The sequence below is a fragment of the Pelophylax lessonae genome, assembly GCF_965119305.1.
Source record: "Pelophylax lessonae genome assembly, chromosome: 2".
Taxonomy (NCBI): Eukaryota; Metazoa; Chordata; class Amphibia; order Anura; family Ranidae; genus Pelophylax; species Pelophylax lessonae.
The window spans coordinates 73,943,297-73,963,802 of NC_138769.1; the positions used below are offsets into that span (position 1 = coordinate 73,943,297).

At 41.1% G+C, this 20,506-nt stretch overlaps 1 protein-coding gene across 11 annotated transcripts in view; it reads right to left on the bottom strand.

Annotated features, from left to right (window-relative positions):
- ROBO2 (roundabout guidance receptor 2) overlaps positions 1-20,506 on the bottom strand; it is a 1,381,003-nt gene that overhangs the window by 622,488 nt on the left and 738,009 nt on the right. The window contains exon 1 of one of the 11 annotated variants that reach the window (XM_082246197.1): positions 10,949-11,299. The exons of the other annotated variants lie outside the window; for them this stretch is intronic. Coding sequence (XP_082102323.1) covers positions 10,949-11,024 — 76 coding nt within the window. The 5' untranslated portion in view covers positions 11,025-11,299. Of the gene's footprint in view, positions 1-10,948; positions 11,300-20,506 lie in introns of those variants that run through there. 11 annotated transcript variants of the gene reach the window in all.

Sequence of the window (20,506 nt, forward strand, 5' to 3'; positions counted from 1 at the left end):
CATCAAAAGTGGTGTTACGCTTTAAGTAGATGGAAATCCCAATCAATAAACTCTCATATAAGCTTCAATATATTAGGCCAAATGCACATGGGTGCCTGGGGCCATGCAATGTATAATTCAATGTAGGTCGAAAAAAAGCCACAAGTCTATCTAGTTCAATTAATTGCAATAATAAATAAACAGAAACCCTACATATACAATCCTATGCCAATAGTTGATCCAAAGGAAGACAAAAAATAAACCCCTATGAAGCATGGACCTAGAGTACACTCATGCACAGCCATAGGTTTTCTCGGGCAGCTGTACACAGCACCAGTGACTCTGGTATGGGGAAATATGGTGTAATTTTACATTGTACGGCTCCAGGTGTCTGTATATTTGCCTGCTTCTTTTACTATGTATTTCCTTCAGATTAAATTTAAAAAAATAAAAGGACTATGCAACTACTTTTTTGGACTGCTTTACACTGGAGGTAATATGTCGGTTGCCAAATCACACTACTAATTGTGTATATATATATATATATATATATATATATATTTATTTATTTATATGTATATTTATATATATATATATATATATATATATATATATATATATATATATATATATATATATATATATATATATATATATATTTATTTATTTATATGTATATTTATATATATATATATATATATATATATATATTTATTTATTTATTTATTTATTTATATGTATATTTATATATATATATACATATATATACATATATATATATATATATATATATATATATATATATATATATATATATATATATATATATATATTTATATATATGTGTATATATATATGTATATATATATATATATATATATATATATATATATATTTTTTTATTTTTTTTTTATATTATTATTTGTATTATTATCATATCATTACATATTTATAGCATGTGTGTGTTCTTACACTGCCTGTCCTCTTCCTATCTAATAACAGAATGGCTAAATTACATCAATAAAATAAAGTTCAGACAATAAATAAAAAAAATCTATATAAAGCAGAACATTGGATTTCCATTTTAAAATTCCCTTTGAAGTCTGGCCTAATTTTTTTTTTTTTTTTTTAGGATCGTTGTTTGCTTGCTGTCACTCCCATGTGACAATAAATATTAATGAACATACTAAGTAGCTCTATGTGTACATGTGGGCTCACAATAAATTATTAATGCATGTAATAAGGGCTGGCTTACTACAATATCCCTTTTCCATTTGGAAAGTAAGCCGTTAAAACAAAAAAAAAAAAGAAAAAAAGAGGCCTGCACAATAAAAATTAAAGCCATTAGTTGTTTTTTTTTTTTTTTTTTTTTTTAATTGCCAGGAAATGTGTTCCAACTTGTAGGGTTATACTGTACATGAACTCTGCTAAGGGCACTGCTGCCTAAATAATTAGCTAGAGGAATAAGAGCAGCATATGGGGAAATGAGGGTGAATGAGGGAGCTTGCCATAACCGAGTGAATAGCTCACTTCCGTTAGCGTTCAGGCCGCCATATGCAGAGCAGGCCTGCAGAACTTCTGCTTGTTTTACTTGTGCAAACTGTAAACTGTTTATGTTCTTTGTTAATGAACATTTGTGACATAGTAGAAACATTGTTCCAAGTGAATTAGTCCTGCAGTATTTCTACCTTCCAGCTGTTTCTTCTTCAATGGGTGGGGCACATGCAAGTCATTTCCCTATTAAATGAACACAATAAATAGTAAGCGATGGAGGACATAATGAATGTTTATGGAGCTATTCTGTCATATGTTTGAAAACCTAAAGCACCCAATCAGAGGCCAGGTTTCCATCTGCCTATAAACAGAAAAGTCGATTGTTGATTGCTTAAGATTTCTATTTTGATTCCTTACTAAATAAAGCTGTTTATAAAAACGGAGGCAAAAGTATGAACACCTGCATAACATACCAAGAAATAAAATTCCAAAGAGCCGGTGACTTTTTAAAGTGAATCTGTTATATAAAAAGGAGATAACAAAGTTGTATAGCACAGTGATATGACAGCAATGGATTTACTGCTAAATGATCAGCAGTGGAAAATCATATGTATTAGAAATACAATAGAAGTAAAGCCCCGTACACACGTACCGATCGTCGGCCGTCTTTTGTCTAGGGCTGTCGTGTATGTTGAAAACTGCAAAAGACTGCACATGAATTTTGTCGGCCAACAACAGCCGACTGCAGAAGTGATGTCATGTGATGGTTAACTTTCCTTGTCTTTTTTCTTTTCTGAGCATGCCCAGTCTTGCAAATCTGCTGTCTGTCGGCCGAATTCTGTACTGACTGGCGAACAATCGGCCGTTCTGGTGTTGGCCAACAAATATTTTAATGCTTGCATGACAGATTCTGTTCGGCCGAAAATGCGCTGTCGGCTGTCGGAAGCATCATACTAACAAGCCTACAATCGGCCGATCGGTCGGCGGCCGAATGTTTACGGCCGACAATCGGTACGTGTGTACGGGGCTTTAGAGTTAGACCCTTGGTGCCCAACCTGCCGCCCGAGGGCCAAATGCGGTCCTTTGGTATGTGGTGCGCGGCCCTCAGACCTCTGTAGTGGGAACATTTATTGGGGTAATAGCATTGATTAACATTGATTAGCATTCATTAATTGATTAGCTTCATGTAACACGTTCCCAGCTTCATATTATCTTCTGCGGCATATCCCCAACCAAAAATGTAGCATGTCCACACTCTCTAACCCTCATTACCTCTATTAGGTCTGCAGTTTCTGACAGTCATCTCAAGCATTACACTATATTGTCAAAAGTATTGGGACACCTTCCTTTACACATGCAATTTAATGACATCCCAGTCTCAGTCTGTAGGGTTCAATATTGAGTTGGCCCTCCCTTTACAGCTATAACAGCTTCAACTCTTCTGGGAAGGCTGCCCACAAGGTTTAGGAGTGTGTCTATGGGAATGTTTGACCATTCTTCCAGAAGCACATTTGTGAGGTCAGGCACTGATGTTGGATGAGAAGGCCTGGCTCGCAGTCTCCAATCTAATTCATCCTAAAGGTGTGCTGTCCGGTTGAGGTCAGGACTTTGTGCAGGTCAGTCAAGCTCATCCACCCCAAACTCACTCATCCATGTCTTTATGGACCTTGCTTTGCCTGACCTCACAAATGCACTTCTGGAAGAATGGTCAAACATTCCCATAGACACACTCCTAAACCTTGTGGACAGCCTTTCCAGAAGAGTTGAAGCTGTTATAGCTGCAAAGGGTGGGCCAACTCAATATTGAACACCTATGGACTAAGACTGGGATGCCATTAAAGTTTAAATACCATACGCACGTGGACTTTAACACAATTTTTTTTGTACTGCCCATTTATTTTTAGGCTTGGTGTCTGACCCATCTCTGCTCTGGCTGGGGGTGTCCCACTCTGAAATAGATCTGATCATCAGAGATAGAAGCTCCTTGGGGAAAAAAGTCCAGTGTGTGCTCCCCTATGAGCTATGACCTACAGTTCCTCTTAGATCATGCTCTTCTTGAATGCCCCCCTAAAGAAGCACCCAAGGCAGCCGCCTCTACTACCAACCCCTTGGCCTTACTGGAGATTATTGCATTTAAAGTAAAGCAAAAGGCAAAACTTGATTTTTAGATTTGGAAAGAGTGGATAGGGATTACAATGCTTGTCAGTTCTTATTGCTGTCTGTGCCCCTGTTAGAGAGATTCATCCTCTCTATTTGTCCTGTTTACCATAAGCATTGAAAGGGAAAGTAAATAAAATCCCAAATGTTAGGTTATCCCCAGAAAAGTAGGGGGGGGGGATCTTCCAATGGGGACACTAGTTCTGGTGACTTGGGGGGGGGGGGGGGGGCAAGGAATTCCCTTAATTTGCAGGAATTTCCTTTCACTTCCTGTTTGGCTATGGGACAGGAAGTGAGGGAAATCTCCACAATGGGGCACAGACAGCAAGATAAAATCTGACAGGCCATAACCTTCCCTTGCCCTATCTAAAATGCCTGTAGTTCTACTTTTACAAATGTGGGCATTCTGTGTGGTTACTGTATCTTTAGAAGGTGCAGCATATTATAGAAGACATGAACTAAAGCCGCTCTTCAGTACTTGCATCTTTTAAACTCAGTCATTTATTACTTGAGCAGATGTCTGTTGCCACTGAAAATCTTTATTCAGAATTAAAGAGAGAAGTTCTAAAATGTCCTTTCTCTGGATCATGTACTAAGAACATTATGCCCCTAAGAACATGGTCATGTGAAGCTCTGACCAGGCAGGTACAGCAGACTATACAATGGAATCGTATTCCTAGCTCTGTAAAGCAAGGAGCAGAGCCCCCTTCTGGAGACGTGCTGTATAGGAAATATTCCAGCTCTAGTATAGCTTCTTACTTTATATCATTCTATGAACACGTGGATGCATGTTTATTGATAATGTTTATTGATAATTATATATTACTTTCCCTTTTTAATACAGACAATCAATTTAATGATAGCAAAGTCTAAATGTGGGTGCTGCATAAAAATATGTTTGGGTCATGCTGATCAAAGGATATAAAATATTTTTTTTTTTAAAGTAGTTCAATTATCTAATGATCGGTAAGTCACTTCTTTGGATGCTATATCCAAATTACTTATTATAAGCTAGCAGACAGTAGGCAGATAAATGTCTTCCCAAAAACAATATCTTCCTTAAAACAATGGTAAAGTAAATTGGCTATTATCAGTAGGACCAGGGTTCTCTGTTTTTTCTCACTCAACATGGGGGTTAAATACCTACCTTCCTTCTTATCATGTTGGAGAAGGAAGGGTCTACTAGGTCATCATGTTGCAAGTGCTCTGTATCTAGAGTTATACATTATTACTGCCTAGGGAATCCATAATTGACCAGATCCTCACTTAAGTGCCATCGCTTATTGCCATTCTTACATATTGAAACCAATCAAATACACACTGACATATTGGTGACTCAAGTTCGTAAGGATGAAGCTGAATGGTTCTTGGTATCTAAGTTTCTTTTCAGAGAGAATTTGATATGTGAGACCTGGCAATGTTTGATTACTGTGTTCCGGTACTTAACGATCACTCATAGAACACATTTTGGGTTAATTTATGCATTCATTTTCAGTAAGGCAAAAAGTAATGAGAAACATGGTAATAAACAGAAACAAAATGGATTTTATCGTAAATAATACATTTTAGTCAACTGAAATCTGATTGGTTGTATAGGTTGCTTGGTGTAGATCGGTCTACTGCTTTACAGAATATGACCAATAAAGCCCCATTCTTTATTGTCAGCATCCAAGTTACTACACATAATATACGGTAAGCAACAGCACAGTACAATTGGCATACACACCCAGGTGTCCACAGTAGATTAGGCAGCAATTTAGGTATGTACTTTACCTAAAAACTTCACATACAAAGCATGCTCGGGGACTCTAAAATTGTGTCACTAATGCACCACATGTCAATATACCCACATTCACAAATGAGGAATGTGACAAAAAGTACAAAAACCCATTCTTCAATGACGAGCCAACAGAATTTCTGCAATGAATTCACAACTGTTGTGTTTACCTTTCCAAGTTGATAATTAAATTAGCAATGAAAGTTTGAAATTCCTATTGACTCAGCGTACAAACATGTCTTGATCTAGTCCATAAATAAAAGCCTAGATCCAAAGGCATGTCATGGTACGCTTGAAGCTGTCAATAGAGTTCTTTATTTCTCTTTGATACCGTGTACATGTGTACTATGCAAACAAAACTAGCATTCAATAAAACAGCAAAGGCTGCAAGGTAGAAAACCCATTTTACTGGTTGCTGAACAATGGAGACACCATTGGGGGCATGGAGTGGTGCCAACGGCCACTCACCTTGTCATTTATACATGTACATGAACACAATGATAAATCTCCCTTGATTTTTTGGACATGGCTTGAGGTCAGTGCATAAAGCTGACAAACATTGATGACACTATAAGGATTTTTATCTTCAAACCTTTTCTGCTATAATATGCTATGAAGACTTTACATCCATCATCAAATAAACATTTTAATACACTGTTATGGTTCCATATGATAATCATTCATGTTCTCAAACTACGGGCAAAGATGCAAAATCCCAGCTAAGTTTCCTTTATTTGGTACAGTGCAACAGATTTAACCAGTACTCCTTCAGGTTGCAAGATTTCACAAAATAATGATTTATTGAGTTGTACCATAAACCATTTTACTATTCTCCATCTGCTTCATAGGGCAATCAGTTAAGTCTTATACACGGATTGCCCTATGAAGCAAAAAAAAAAAAATGTAAGAGGTGGGAGCAAGGGGCAAAGGTAATGAAAAAGATGGACAAAAGGTAAAAAAGAGAATAAGAGTGAAAGAGAAATAGAATGAGAGAGATGGGGGGGGGTAAAAGAAGGGTAAAAGAGAAAGGCGATAAAGCAAAGGAGAGTGGTATAGAGAAAAAGAGAGAGTAAGAGCGAAAAATAATTTGAATGAGAGATGTGTGTGTGTGTGTGGAGAGGTGGTAGGAAGTTTAAAAAGGGAGAGAGAGAGAAAAGAGAGGGGTAGAGAGAAAGACAAAGAACAGCGGGAGAGGAGATACAGAGGAAGAGAGGGAGAGAGAAGAGAGAGAGCAAGACAAAGTAGTAAATGAAGGGTAAAAGGGAGAGAGGGGGTAGAGAGAAAGGAAGGGCAAAAGGGGGGGGGTAGAAAGAAAGGATGGGTAAAAGGGAAAAAGAAGAGGTAGAGAGAAAGGAAGGGTAAAGGAGAGTGAGAAAGGGGTAGAGAGAAAGGAAGGGTAAAGGGGAGAGAGTGAGGGGGGTTGAGAGAAAAGAAGGGTAAAGGGGAGAGAGAGGAGGATAGAGAGAAAGGAAGGGTAAAGGGGAGTGAGAGGGGTAGAGAGAAAGGATGGGTAAAGGGGAGTGAGAGGGGGGTAGAGAGAAAGGAAGGGTAAAGGGGAGAGAGAGGGGGTAGAGAGAAAGGAAGGGTAAAGGGGAGAGAGAGTGGGGTAGAGAGAAAGGAAGGGTAAAGAGGAGAGAGAGAGGGGGTAGAGAGAAAGGAAGGGTAAAGGGGAGAGGCAGTGAGGTAGAGAGAAAGGAAGGGTAAAGGGGGAGAGAGAGGGGGTAGAGAGAAAGGAAGGGTAAAGGGGAGAGAGAGGGGTGTAGAGAGAAAGGAAAGGTAAAGGGGAGAGAGAGGGGGGTAGAGAGAAAAGAAAAGGTAAAGGGGAGAGAGAGAGGGGTGTAAAGAGAAAGGATGGGTAAAGGGAAGAGAGAAGGGGGGGGGTAGTGGGAAAAGAAGACTCAAAGGAGAGAGAGAGGGGTGTAGAGAAAGGAATGGTAAAGGGGAGAGAGAGAGAGGAAGAGATAAAGGAAGGGTAAAGGGGAGAGATAGTGAGGTAAAGAGAAAAGCAGGGTAAAGGGGAGAGGGAGAGGGGGGTAGAGAGAAAGGAAGGGTAAATATGAGAGAGGGGTGTAGAGAGAAAGGAAAGGTAAAGGGGAGGGAGGGGGTAGAGAGAAAGGAAGGGTAAAGGGGAGAGAGAGGGGTAGAGAAAGGAAGGGTAAAGAGGAGAGAGAGGGATAGAATGAAAGGAGGGGTAAAGGGGAGAGAGAGGTGGGTAGAGAGAAAGGAAGGGTAAAGGGAAGAGAGAAGGGGTAGAGAGAAAGGAAGGGTAATGTGAAAAAAGAGAGGGATAGAGAGAAAGGAGGGGAGAGAGAAGAGGTAGAGAGGAAGGAAAGGTAAAGGGGGGAGAGAGAGAGAGGTGAGAGAGAAATGAAAGGTAAAGGGGAGGGGGGTAGAGAGTAAGGAAAGGTAAAAGGCAGAGAGAGGGGGTAGAGAGAAAGGAAGGGTAAAGGGGTGAGAGAGGGGGTAGAGAGAAAGGAAGGAAGGATAAAGGGGTGAGAGAGGGGGTAGAGAGAAAGGAAAAGTAAAGGGGAGAGGGGGGTAGAGAGAAAGGAAGGGTAAAAGGGGAGAGAGAGAGAGAGGGGGTAGAGATGGAGACAAGAAGGATGGAAAGGGGAGAAAAAAGAGAAGTAAAGAGAGAGGGAGTAGAGAGGGGGACAGAGAAAGGAAGGGAGGGAGGGATGGAGGTAAGAATGGTAAAAGTTAGAAAGCGAGAGAGGGGTAGAAAAAGAAAGAATAGAGGGAGAAAAGGAAAGGAAAGAAAAAGAGAGGAAAAAAAGAGGATGAGAAGGAGAGGTGGAGATAGCAGGGGTAGAGAAAAGGAGAGTAGGAGAGAGAAGAGGGTAAAGAGCAAGGAATAGGGTCAGAGAGGGAGATTGAGAAAAGAGAAAAAAAAAGGAAAAAAAATGAGTGAAGGATGGGAGAGGATAAGGAAAAGAAAAAGAAGCAACAGAGACTTGTGGAAGAGAAAGAAATTGGGAGGGTAACCAGAATGAGGACACGAGATAGAGAATAGAGAATGAAAGAAAAAGAGAGAGAGAAAGAGCAAAAGCAAGAGGGAAGGAGAGAGAGAGAAAAGAGGGAGGGAGAGAGAGAGAGAGGAGAGGGAAGGAGAGAGAGAGAAAAGAGGGAGGGAGAGAGAGAGAGAGAGAGGAGAGGGAGAGAGAAGAGAGAGAGAGAAGAGAGTGTGTGAGAGAGAGAGAGAGAGAGAGAGAGAGAGAGAGAGAGAGAGAGAGAGAGAAGAGAGAAGAGAGAGAGAGAGAAGAGAGAGAGAGAGAGAAGGGGGGGGGTGTAGACCTCAGAGGAAATGACCCACTGTATACATTCCAATACTTAGCCTTGAACTGCTCTGCTACTGGATCACTGCCACTCCTCAAAATAACATTACCATTCATCTCATTTTTATTCAAGCTTTCGGCACATCACTTCCAGTAACAGACATTCAAGCATGTAAAACTCTGTAAAATGCCTTCACCTTGCTTATCCCTCTTTAGGTCAGCACTGAAATAATGACATTCAAGTTTTCACAGCCTCCTGTTTTAAACTATTTAAAATAAGCTGTATTGTGACTGAGCTAGGTCCAGTTCTTCCTAAGAAGAAAACATAAAAATAATTGACAGGTAATAAGGAGAGCACTGCTGGAAAGCAGTCCATGAAGCAGCTCCTTAATAAGTAGGCAGCGCAGAACAAAGGGCATACAGAGGTGCAATGAACTTGACTTATAGGGTAGCACAGACAGTACTGGCTTTTGTTCTTAAAATGATTTCCACTGCTGGAGAAACTAATATGATTTTCTTTCCAGCTCAATCCACTTATGGTTCTATTTTTCTTCTTTCAGGAGTATTAGGTGGGCTGCCGGAGGAATGCAGGTTATGAGCAGATGACAGGCTTTTTTTCTTGCTGGTGTCAAATATTTCTAAGTGTGGGCTTTACAGATCTGCTGTACACACAGACTGCCCACATATACCATACAGTGAGCCTTGACAGCTTGGCACCCACACCTCACTGCAAGGACTCAGCTGCTGCAGAACCTCTTAGCAAGACTGGCTGAGGAGTGTCTATAAAATTCAACCAAGAGAACTATAAATTTCATTTTAAAATCCCAAATGGTTGGGTTTACCTATAATATCTATACTAGCCTTTCACAATCATTTTCCCCAAAGGAACCCCTAAAGTAATGTGTAGGTTTCTGGGAACCCTTACTAAGACCCTTACTAATAACTGTGAATCCTAAAAAAAGAAATGTCATTTTAAAATCCCAAAATGGTGGGTTTATCTATATTATCTATACCAGCCTTTTCCCAATCCTTTTCCCCAAAGGAACAGGTAAAATAATGTTTAGGTCTCTGGAAACCCTTACTAAAACCAATTCATTGGGGTCAATGGGAAAAATGCCTCTTACATTGGTAATCAGTATGAAGAATGAAACCCTTTACAGTGGTGATCAGAGTACCACCCTTACTGCCAGCTGAAAAAGACAATTGGTGTCATGCTGCTGGCTTTGCCAAGTGCCATTGACCCTGGAACTATGCAGACAGGAGGTCAATCAGCCACAGCTTAAGGAACCCCTAGCAATCTCTGGAGGGACCCTAGTGGTCCACAAAACCCTGATTGAGAATGGCTAATCTATACCAAAGAGGCAAACTAGGCACCTGCTTTTTGTGGCTGTTTACCAGGGGCAGCATTTAGTATGCTTTACAATAATTCTAATATTTGGATCACTAGGATTTGGCCATTGGTCATTTCAAGTTATTACAAAGGTTATTACAAACCATAGGGGGCTATTAGTGATCACATTCATTTTTTTCTATTTTTCACTCAAGATTCACACAACTTTCAGACATTCTCTAATTGGATTTAACTGGAAAATGCACGAATCCTGGGTGGAAGTTGTGTGAAAATGGTAATCATTTATACACAGACCCTCTAATAATATATGGGTGAGTGTATATGTATAGATAAAGATAGAAATATATATATATATATATATATATATATATATATATATATATATATATATATATATTTATATATATATATATATATCTAGAGTTATAGATATAGATATATATATATCTAGATAAGTAGATATACTATCACACACTATTGCACATTGATTAGCCAGACTGTATATTATGTCCTCTCTATAGGTACCCCTATGCCTATCCACAGGCACTCAGTTATCCTTACATTGACCTGTTTAATACTGACATCCTCTGGCTAATGCAGACTTAGTAACAAAGCTGTAATGTGGTTCACTTCAAACCATTTCCTTCTGCTGTTAAAGTTACTGTTTGGCACAGATTTCCATCTAAAGCACCATGGATAAAGGAAGACAGGATAGTTATTGGAAACATCCCTGCAGCTCCCAGCTCCAAAGCAAAGTATTTGACTTATTCCAAATCTCCTAATGCCATCCATGTGTACAGCATACACATACAGCATAGCACTTGATCTGTTCCAACTTAGCCAGACTCCTCTAAAACTATCCCCCCCATCACCCCAACCACTGCCATGGCACAGCAAGAGATGGACCGAACTTACCAAGAACCTGATATAACAATCCACACATCAGGAGTGGCAGCAGAAACCCCATATTTACATAGTAAAAGATCCACATTGGTGATCCCAAATCCAATAATAAAAAAAAGAGATCAGTGCTTGGAATCTCTTGCAAGGATTAGGAAGTTTTAGAAGGCAGCGATCTTCTCTATGACCACACACTGTCCATTGGAAGGTCTGCTCAGTACATGATGTCCCGACACTATCCAAATCATTGTCACATATCCGACATGGGAAGTGTCACTTGGCTTTTTTTCCTTGTCACCATGGCAGATGAGGGAGAAGAATCCTTCTCTTGTAAGAACAGAGCTGACTTGGTACAAAGTGCTCCCCAAACTTGTGCATCCAGCGCTGGAGGTGTCGGGTCAGCGGTGCAGAGTGGTGTCGGGTCAGCGGAGCTTAGTGGTGTCGGGTAAGCGGAGGAGCTGCGCTGGGTTAGCGGAGCAGAGTAGTTCCTTTCAGCTTCTGGCTGTCATGTTGTGTGCCTATTCCCGGCGCTGGGAGGCTGCGCTTGGTTGGTGTATCCCCCAGTCCAGATGAAGGTGTGCAGTGGATGAGCTCTATGTGTGTACATTCAGATCCTAGCCCAGCCCTCCTGTCACTCCAGCCGGCACCGATCACTCTGGGACCTGGCTGCACTTCACTCGGGAGGGGAGGGAGCTGAGCCCTGCTGTGTGATGCTGCTGCTGCTGAATGGGAAGTGCTCAGCAGCATCCATCCAGCACTCCTTCTCCTAACCTGTCACTGGCTAACACTATCATCCACACCACTTCATTATGTAGACATAGATCACTGCATAGAAGGCAGCAAACACTGCACATAGATGGCAAATACTAAATAATTGTCTGTTTTCCTTGGAGGTGACACAATAAGATTTAATTATTCATGATGTATCTAGTGGGAAGGGATAAGACAGGCTGCCTCCACATATAGGTGCAGTGTCATTATTGCTATCATGTCTAATGACAGGATGATGGGGTGGGGTGTCATGGGATGGTGGGGTGTCATGCAGAAGTGAGTGCACACTGCTTTATTAGGAAGTACTGGCAGCCTTTTGTCTTGTTCAATCAGCTGGATCTGGATACTAAGGAGCATGGAGTAATTGACATGCAGTATATATATCCTCCCTTTAGAATGTAAGCTCCATGAGCAGGGTCCTCCTGTTCCTACTGTATTGAACTGTATTGTATTTATACAGTCCCCCTTCTATATTGTAAAGTGCTGCAGAAACTGTTGGTGAAGTGATATATATATATATATATATATATATATATATATATATATATATATATATATATATATATATATATATATATATATATATACTGTATACTATATGTATATATATATATGTATATATATATATATATATATATATATATATATATATATATATATATATATCACCAACAGTTTCTGCAGCACTTTACAATATAGAAGGGGGACTGTATAAATACAATACAGTTCAATACAGTAGGAGTAGGAACAGGAGCGGTATACTATATATATACTGTATATAGTATTAGTATTATTGTACAGGATTTTTTTAAGTGCCAAAAATTCCCATAGTACTATTTTTGTACTGTACATGCACATGAGTGCCTGCTTACAATTTAATCACACATACACATTTTTACTGGGGTCAATGTACACAGGAGCAAATTGCAAATTAACTCACCAGAATGTCTTTGGAGAGGAGGGGAACCCCTCCCAAGCACAGGGAGAATATGCAAACTCCATACAAATGTGTCCTACCAGGATTTGAACCAAGGACCCAAGTGCTACAAGGCAGAAGTGCTAACCATATATACAGTGTGTGAGTGCATAGATAGATAGATACAGTAGACAGATGTTTGTGTGTATGTGTGCACACAACATGGGGGCTCCGTAGTCTATATACTGAATATTATAATGGTACAAAAATATACATTCATGTCCAGAAGGATATTCTCTACATCTAAGTGTTCTAATTATAAATGTTCTCATCCAGGACTCACATAGCTGTCATTCAGATCTAATACATTTTCCAATTAAATGCATTTGGAAAAATATGTTTATTTTAAGTGGAAACATACAAATTTGCCATTTATTGTTTCATCTACAGTGTGATCTGGGAGGATTGAATATGGTCCATGGGCAATAATGAGATCATTTTTAATATGGAATATAGATAACCTATTTGCTCTAAAATTCTTTTCTCTCTAAAAAATAATAACTGATACTAATATAAGTAAAGAAATCTACTTATATTCTAGACAAAAAATTGGTAAAACTTACAAAAAAATTGGCAGTTAGGCCAGCCATATGTGGCGCAAATTTCTTTCCTGCAAACACTGGTTGCTGGAAAGAAATTTGCCCAATTCCCCCATCAACACAGTTAGTCCCTCCTGCCGAGCCATTGTCTTCTTGCGGCGGGGGGGCAGGGGAAGCTGTCCCCGCCGGGAGAAGACAGTGATTATTGCTAGCTGCTGTAATAGCTGCTAGTGATAATCGCTGGTAAAACCCAGCAGGCTGGTTCCAATCAACTTGGTACATTCAGCCTGCCCATACACGTTTTGGATCATGTATGGCCTGCCTTAGTGAGTTTTAAGTGAAAAATGTCAGGTACATTTCCAAAGCAAAATCCTAAAAATAAGGATCTTTCCTTGGAAATGTTGGCTTTGAGGTATATACACCCAGGCTGCTGCTCCCACTATAAACAACTATATATTGCATCTCTCTCTCTCTCATCTATCTATCTATCTATCTATCTATCTATCTATCTATCTATCTATCTATCTATCTATCTATCTATCTATCTATCTATCTATCTATCTATCTATCTATCTATCTATCTATCTATCTATCTATCTATCTATCTATCTATCTATCTATCTATCTATCTATCTATCTATCTATCTATCTATCTATCTATCTATCTATCTATCTATCTATCTATCTATATGCAGTATCTCAAAAAAGTGAGTACACCACTCAAATTTTTGTAAATAATTTATTCAAACTTTTCATGTGACAACACTGAAGAAATGACACTTTGCTACAATGTAAAGTAGTGAATGTATAGCTTGTATAACAGTGTAAATTTGATGTCCCTTCAAAATACATCAACACACAGCCATTAATGTCTAAACCGCTGGCAACAAAACTGAATACACCCCTAAGTAAAAATGTCCAAATTGGGCCCAATTAGCCATTTTCCTTCCCCAATGTCATGTGACTCGTTAGTGTTACAAGGTCTCAGGCGTGAATGGGGAGCAGGTGTGTTAAATTTGGTATTATCACTCTCACTCATACTGGTCATTGGAAGTTCAACATGACAACACATGGCAAAGAACTCTCTGAGGGTCCGAAAAAAAGAATTGTTGCTCTACATAAAGATGGCCTAGGCCAGTGATGGTGAACCTTGGCACCCCAGATGTTTTGGAACTACATTTCCCATAAAGCTCATTCACTCTGCAGTGTAGTTGAGCATCATGGGGAATGTAGTTCCAAAACATCTGGGGTGCCAAGGTTCCAAGCTCTGTTGAACTCCATGCTCAAGAGGGTTAAGGCAGAGCTGGAAAATAATGGTGGCCACACAAAATATTGACACTTTGGGCCCAATTAGGACATTTCCACTTAGGGGTGAACTCACTTTTGTTGCCAGCGGTTTAGACATTAATAGCTGTGTGTTGAGTTATTTTGCGGGGACAGGAAATTTACACTGTTTTTTATATATATATACAGCATGTGTGTGTGTGTTACCAGCTAGGTGACAACCCTAAGGGCTCGTTCACGCAATGTCTGGTGTTTTTCCACACTGGATAAATGCAAGTCACAATTGTTTTCTATGAGCCTTGTTCACACCACAAGGCTGGTGTGATCTGTGGCGCAGTGTGGAAAAATGCAGCATGTTTGCATTTCTTGCAATACACTGGATGGTACTGCATGTCATGTCATTAATACATTGTGCTGTTGTATGTGCTGTATTTGAACAGGTGTTGTCCGCACAAGTTTGATAAAGTCTGGAAGATATGACTGGACAGTCCTGCCTCGACCTCCTGCTAAACGGTCATGGGTATTCTATTTATGCTATCTGCCTCAGCTGCTGTTAAGTATATGCTGCTGAACGATTTCCTTGACTGATTGTCTTTTATTACTGTTTTCATGGGTGGGTACTGGAGTATGCTGCCAAACGTATTCTACGTCATACTGGCACTATTGTGAAGCTGTGAGCGTGTTAGGAATCTACTGAGGTGTTTTGACCTCCTCTGAGGCTTATCCGTTTATTGGTATTGGCCTGATGAGTGGAGCCTGGGTTGGTGGGTGGGTAGGGTGGGGTTTGGGGTCGCCAGTGGGGTGAGGGTTGGGGGGGGGGGATTTTCCACTGGCTTGTTGCCGGCTGTTCTTGTGTTTTTGTGTTTGCCCTGCGTGGCGGCCTTTTTTTATTGTGTCTTTTTCTTGTTTAAAATTAATAAAAAGAAATTTATAAAAAAATGTGCATCACAGTGTTTCCACCTGGAGGTCACACACTAGGGGAGATTTATGAAAACTGGAGCACTCATGATCTGGTGCAGCTTTCAATGGTAGCCAATCAGCTTTTAACTTCAGCTTGTTCAATTAAGCTTTAACAATAAAACCTGGAAGCTGATTGGCTTCTATGCAGAGCTACAATAGATTTTGCACTCTCCAATTTTAGTAAATCTGCCCCACTGCATTTTACAACATGGGCTGGTTTGAACCAGGCCCAATAGAGACATATCATTCAGAGGCAATGCCGTTTAATTTATTGTCTAGTAAGCATTTCTAGTGGATACATTATCCTGTGCATAACAAATATTACTGTAATGGAGTAAATGGATACAAAGAGTACACTACACACAGAGGTGTAAAATCTAGTTAGCCTTGATCTCATCACTTTTATGGTACAGTTTGGATCATTTTTCCAGGAATTCCACAGGAACGTTAATGATAAGCATTAGAAGATAACACAGGCGTCTACATCTTTACACACAACTGTTTAACATAACCCTGCTCATTGTTCCCACAACCTTCTGAGAATACAGGATTGAGCAAAGCATCCACTGAACAAGTCAGGACAAATGACAGAGCTGTGACATGCTACGAGAAAAGCCATTTACCAGCCAAGCCTAAAATGCATGGTTCATGGCATCCAGTTTAAACAAACCCAGAGTCTTCTATCTTGAGCTACATGCTAAGCCTCGCTGGCTGTTCACTGGCACACCAAGATCAGAATTGTAGCTTCATAGCAGTTGAGAACTGTATGTTACTTTGCTATATATATATATATATATATATATATATATATATATATATATATATTTTTTTTTTTTTTTTTTAGGTTACATGTATGATTTATAGTGACTTAAGTACTAAAATAACCTGCAAACAACCATTTAAGCGATCAATTGATAACTGATTAGAATAAATGGCTCCCTATTGGCTTGCCTACATATGCAATCTGTCTCACAATAGCAGCACTGAAGCATGATGCAAAAACCTTGGCTATTTTCCACCCTGTACTTTATTACTATGGTTTGTTATATCTTTAAAGGCCCCTTTCACATGAATCCGATCAGGTCCTGATTAGGTGGTCTATGTACCGGTGGATATACACAAACTTGTGTCCATTTACATCTTCCTACCTCCGGTCCGCTAAAAAAAAAAAAAAAAAAAATTGAAGGGGATCTTTCACCCACTATTTGGGTGGATCGGAGGGCAGTAAGCAGAGTGGGATCTGTTGGTGTCCACCTTGCAGATACTCAGCAAACACGGAACTATCTCCTGCCTTCTCTGATTAGCAGGAGGTCAGTGGATATATCCTCTGCTGAGCAAATGCGATTCCACCCCGCGGGAAAGGGGCCTTAAAGCTGAACTTTACCCATAATAACTTGATAAAAACGAATGTTCTTTAGCAAGGAACCTAAATTCCACATCGATAATTAGTGTTTGAGGCAAACTGTCTTCAGCATTGTTCCTGTTTCTTCTTGCTAGAGACTGCCATTTTCCTGAAGCCCAGAGCCCCTGAACAGTAGTAAATCATAAATGAAACTAAACCCTTTAATTTAATGGTTTCAAAAACCAGCTACATTCCTGAAATGCTAACTTTCACATTTGCTTGTGTCCTCAACCAAACCATCAAATGGCTGGTGTCATAATTGATCACATGTGCAGCACTATGGCAGTTGCAGGACAAACAGAAGCAGCTTCCTTGGCTGTAAAGGATAGGAGGGTTTAATTCCACTTTAAGGCTGTCAGCTGATCGGCCTCTATAAATTTAGCAGTGCCTAAATAGGCCTAAAAATGGAGAGCAACTGAGCATGTGCAGAGCAGGGTTAGACAATGTATTACTGGATTTTAAACAGTATAGGCACTTATTTGTAATGTTTTTCATAGCTGTACCTGCAAAAGGGCCAGCCTGAAGTGATCTAGCAGGATTTTTATTTTCTGACTAAAGTTCCACTTTAGGGCTACATACGAATGGACGGCTGGGGGCAAATAGTGTGCTTTATTCACAGGCGGCTGAGTTCATTCAAATGGGCAGCTGGGGGTGGATAGTGTGCTGTATTCAAAGGCGGCTGAGTTCATTCAAATGGGCAGCTGGGGGCGAATAGTGTGCTGTATTCACAGACAGCTCAGTTCATTCAAAAGGTCGGCTGGGGGTGGATAGTGTGCTGTATTCAAAGGCGGCTGAGTTCATTCAAATGGGCGGCTGGGGGTGAATAGTGTGCTGTATTCACAGGCGGCTGAGTTCATTCAAATGGGCGGCTGGGGGTGGATAGTTTGCTGTATTCACAGGCTGCTGAGTTCATTCAAATGGGCGGCTGGGGGTGAATAGTGTGCTGTATTCACAGGTGGCTGAGTTCATTCAAATGGGCGGCTGGGGGGCGAATAGTGTGCTGTATTCACAGGCTGCTGAGTTCATTCAAATGGGTGGCTCGGGGCGAATAGTGTGCTGTATTCACAGGCGGCTGAGTTCATTCAAATGTGCGGCTGGAGGTGGATAGTTTGCTGTATTCACAGGCTGCTGAGTTCATTCAAATGGGCGGCTGGGGGTGAATAGTGTGCTGTATTCACAGGTGGCTGAGTTCATTCAAAAGGGCGGCTGGGGGGCGAATAGTGTGCTGTATTCACAGGCGGCTGAGTTCATTCAAATGGGTGGCTCGGGGCGAATAGTGTGCTGTATTCACAGGCGGCTGAGTTCATTCAAATTGACGGCTGGGGGCAAATAGTGTTCTGTATTCACAGGCGGCTGAGTTAATTCAAATGAGAGGCTGGGGGTGAATAGTGTGCTGTATTCACAGGCAGCTGAGTTCATTTAAATGGGTGGCTGGGGGCGAATAGTGTGCTGTATTCACAGGCGGCTGAGTTAATTCAAATGAGAGGCTGGGGGTGAATAGTGTGCTGTATTCACAGGCAGCTGAGTTCATTTAAATGGGTGGCTGGGGGCGAATAGTGTGCTGTATTCACAGGCGGCTGAGTTCATTCAAATGGGCGACTGGGGGTGAATAGTGTGCTGTATTCACAGGCAGCTGAGTTCATTCAAATGGGCGGCTGGGGGCGAATAGTGTGCTGTATTCACAGGTGGCTGAGTTCATTCAAATGGGCGGCTGGGGTGGATAGTTTGCTGTATTCACAGGCTGCTGAGTTCATTCAAATGGGCGGCTGGGGGCGAATAGTGTGCTGTATTCACAGGTGGCTGAGTTCATTCAAATGGGCGGCTGGGGTGGATAGTTTGCTGTATTCACAGGTGGCTGAGTTCATTCAAATGGGCGGCTGGGGGGCGAATAGTGTGCTGTATTCACAGGCGGCTGAGTTCATTCAAATGGACGGCTGGGGGCAAATAGTGTGCTGTATTCACAGGCAGCTGAGTTCATTCAAATGGGCGGCTGGGGGCGAATAGTGTGCTGTATTCACAGGCGGCTGAGTTCATTCAAATGGACGGCTGGGGGCAAATAGTGTGCTGTATTCACAGGCAGCTGAGTTCATTCAAATGGACGGCTGGGGGTGGATAGTGTGCTGTATTCACAAGCAGCTGAGTTCATTCAAATGGGCGGCTGGGGGCGAATAGTGTGCTGTATTCACAGGCAGCTAAGTTCATTCAAATGGGCGGCTGGGGGCGAATAGTGTGCTGTATTCACAGGCGGCTGAGTTCATTCAAATGGGCGGCTGGGGGCGAATATTGTGCTGTATTCACAGGCGGCTGAGTTCATTCAAATGGGCGGCTGGGGGCGAATAGTGTGCTGTATTCACAGGCGGCTGTGTTCATTCAAATGGGTGGCTGGGGTGGATAGTGTGCTATATTCACAGGCAGCTGAATACTGCCTCTGAACTCTTTACTATTGGACTTACAAGCAAGCAATTTGATGCAGCAAGTTTGTATGCCACCAGAAAATCCACAAATACGCCATACCTTGACCTTAATGTTGGCGTCTAGGGTCACTATTCCTTCAGATGAATGTGAACCGAAGGCTGCTCTGACCATTGCTTTGTACAGAGCTGCCACTGACAGCCACTGCTACTGGCATACCCCGTGTACATGCAGCGTGCAGCTCCTCCCCAAGATACTTTTGGTTCTGATTGGTGGCCACCACTGTCTGCTCATCTGAAGGTTGCCTAAGGATTTATCAAGAGCAGGCCTGAGAATGCTCGGCAGGAGAATATTAGTTGCACACATGTAGCTGAGGTCTAACAAAGATTAGCACTCATAGTCACCTACAATTTGGGGATTCGGCAATTCCCTCGAATATGCTTGTTTGTGCCAGTGCAGTGAATCCAAATTCCAAGTTGTTAGGATTATTTATTTGAACTTTTCGATGAGGAATGTGCTGATCAATATTTGTGTCCAAGCAAATTATTTAATCATGATTTACTTAAGGGATGAGCTCAGATGTGTTCTGATCCTAGTCTGAACCTACCTAGTAATCCTGCCAGGACGTTGTCATTGTGAATCACTGATCATAAGCAGCTGAGGCATTCCCCAGACTGTCCCAGCATTGTATGTATGTGCATAGATGTGGGAGGAGGAATTCCTTGGCCGCTTATGATTGACGTTGGGATAGCTGTGGTGGGTTCAGTCTAGTATCAGAACATATCTGAGCTGATTCCTTCTTAACAGCCCATAGGCTCACTTAAAGTGGTTGTACACCTCAGAAATTAAATATGAACAAAGCATTTCCCTCTATAATGTGTACTTGTCTCAATCCAGAGCACTAAAGCCCCGTACACGCGTACTGATCGTCGGCCGAACGATCGGCCGTCTTTTGTCCAGGGCTGTCGTGTCTGTTAAAAACTGCAAAAGACTGCACATAAATTTTGTCGGCCAACAACAGCCGACTGCAGAAGTGATGTCATGTGATGGTTAACTTTCCTTGTCTTTTTTCTTTTCTGAGCATGCCCAGTCTTGCAAATCTGCTGTCTGTCGGCCGAAATCTGTACTGACTGGCAAACAATCGGCTGTTCTGGTGTTGGCCAACAAAAATTTTAATGCTTGTACGACAGATTCTGTTCGGCCGAAAATGCGCTGTCGGCTGTCGGAAG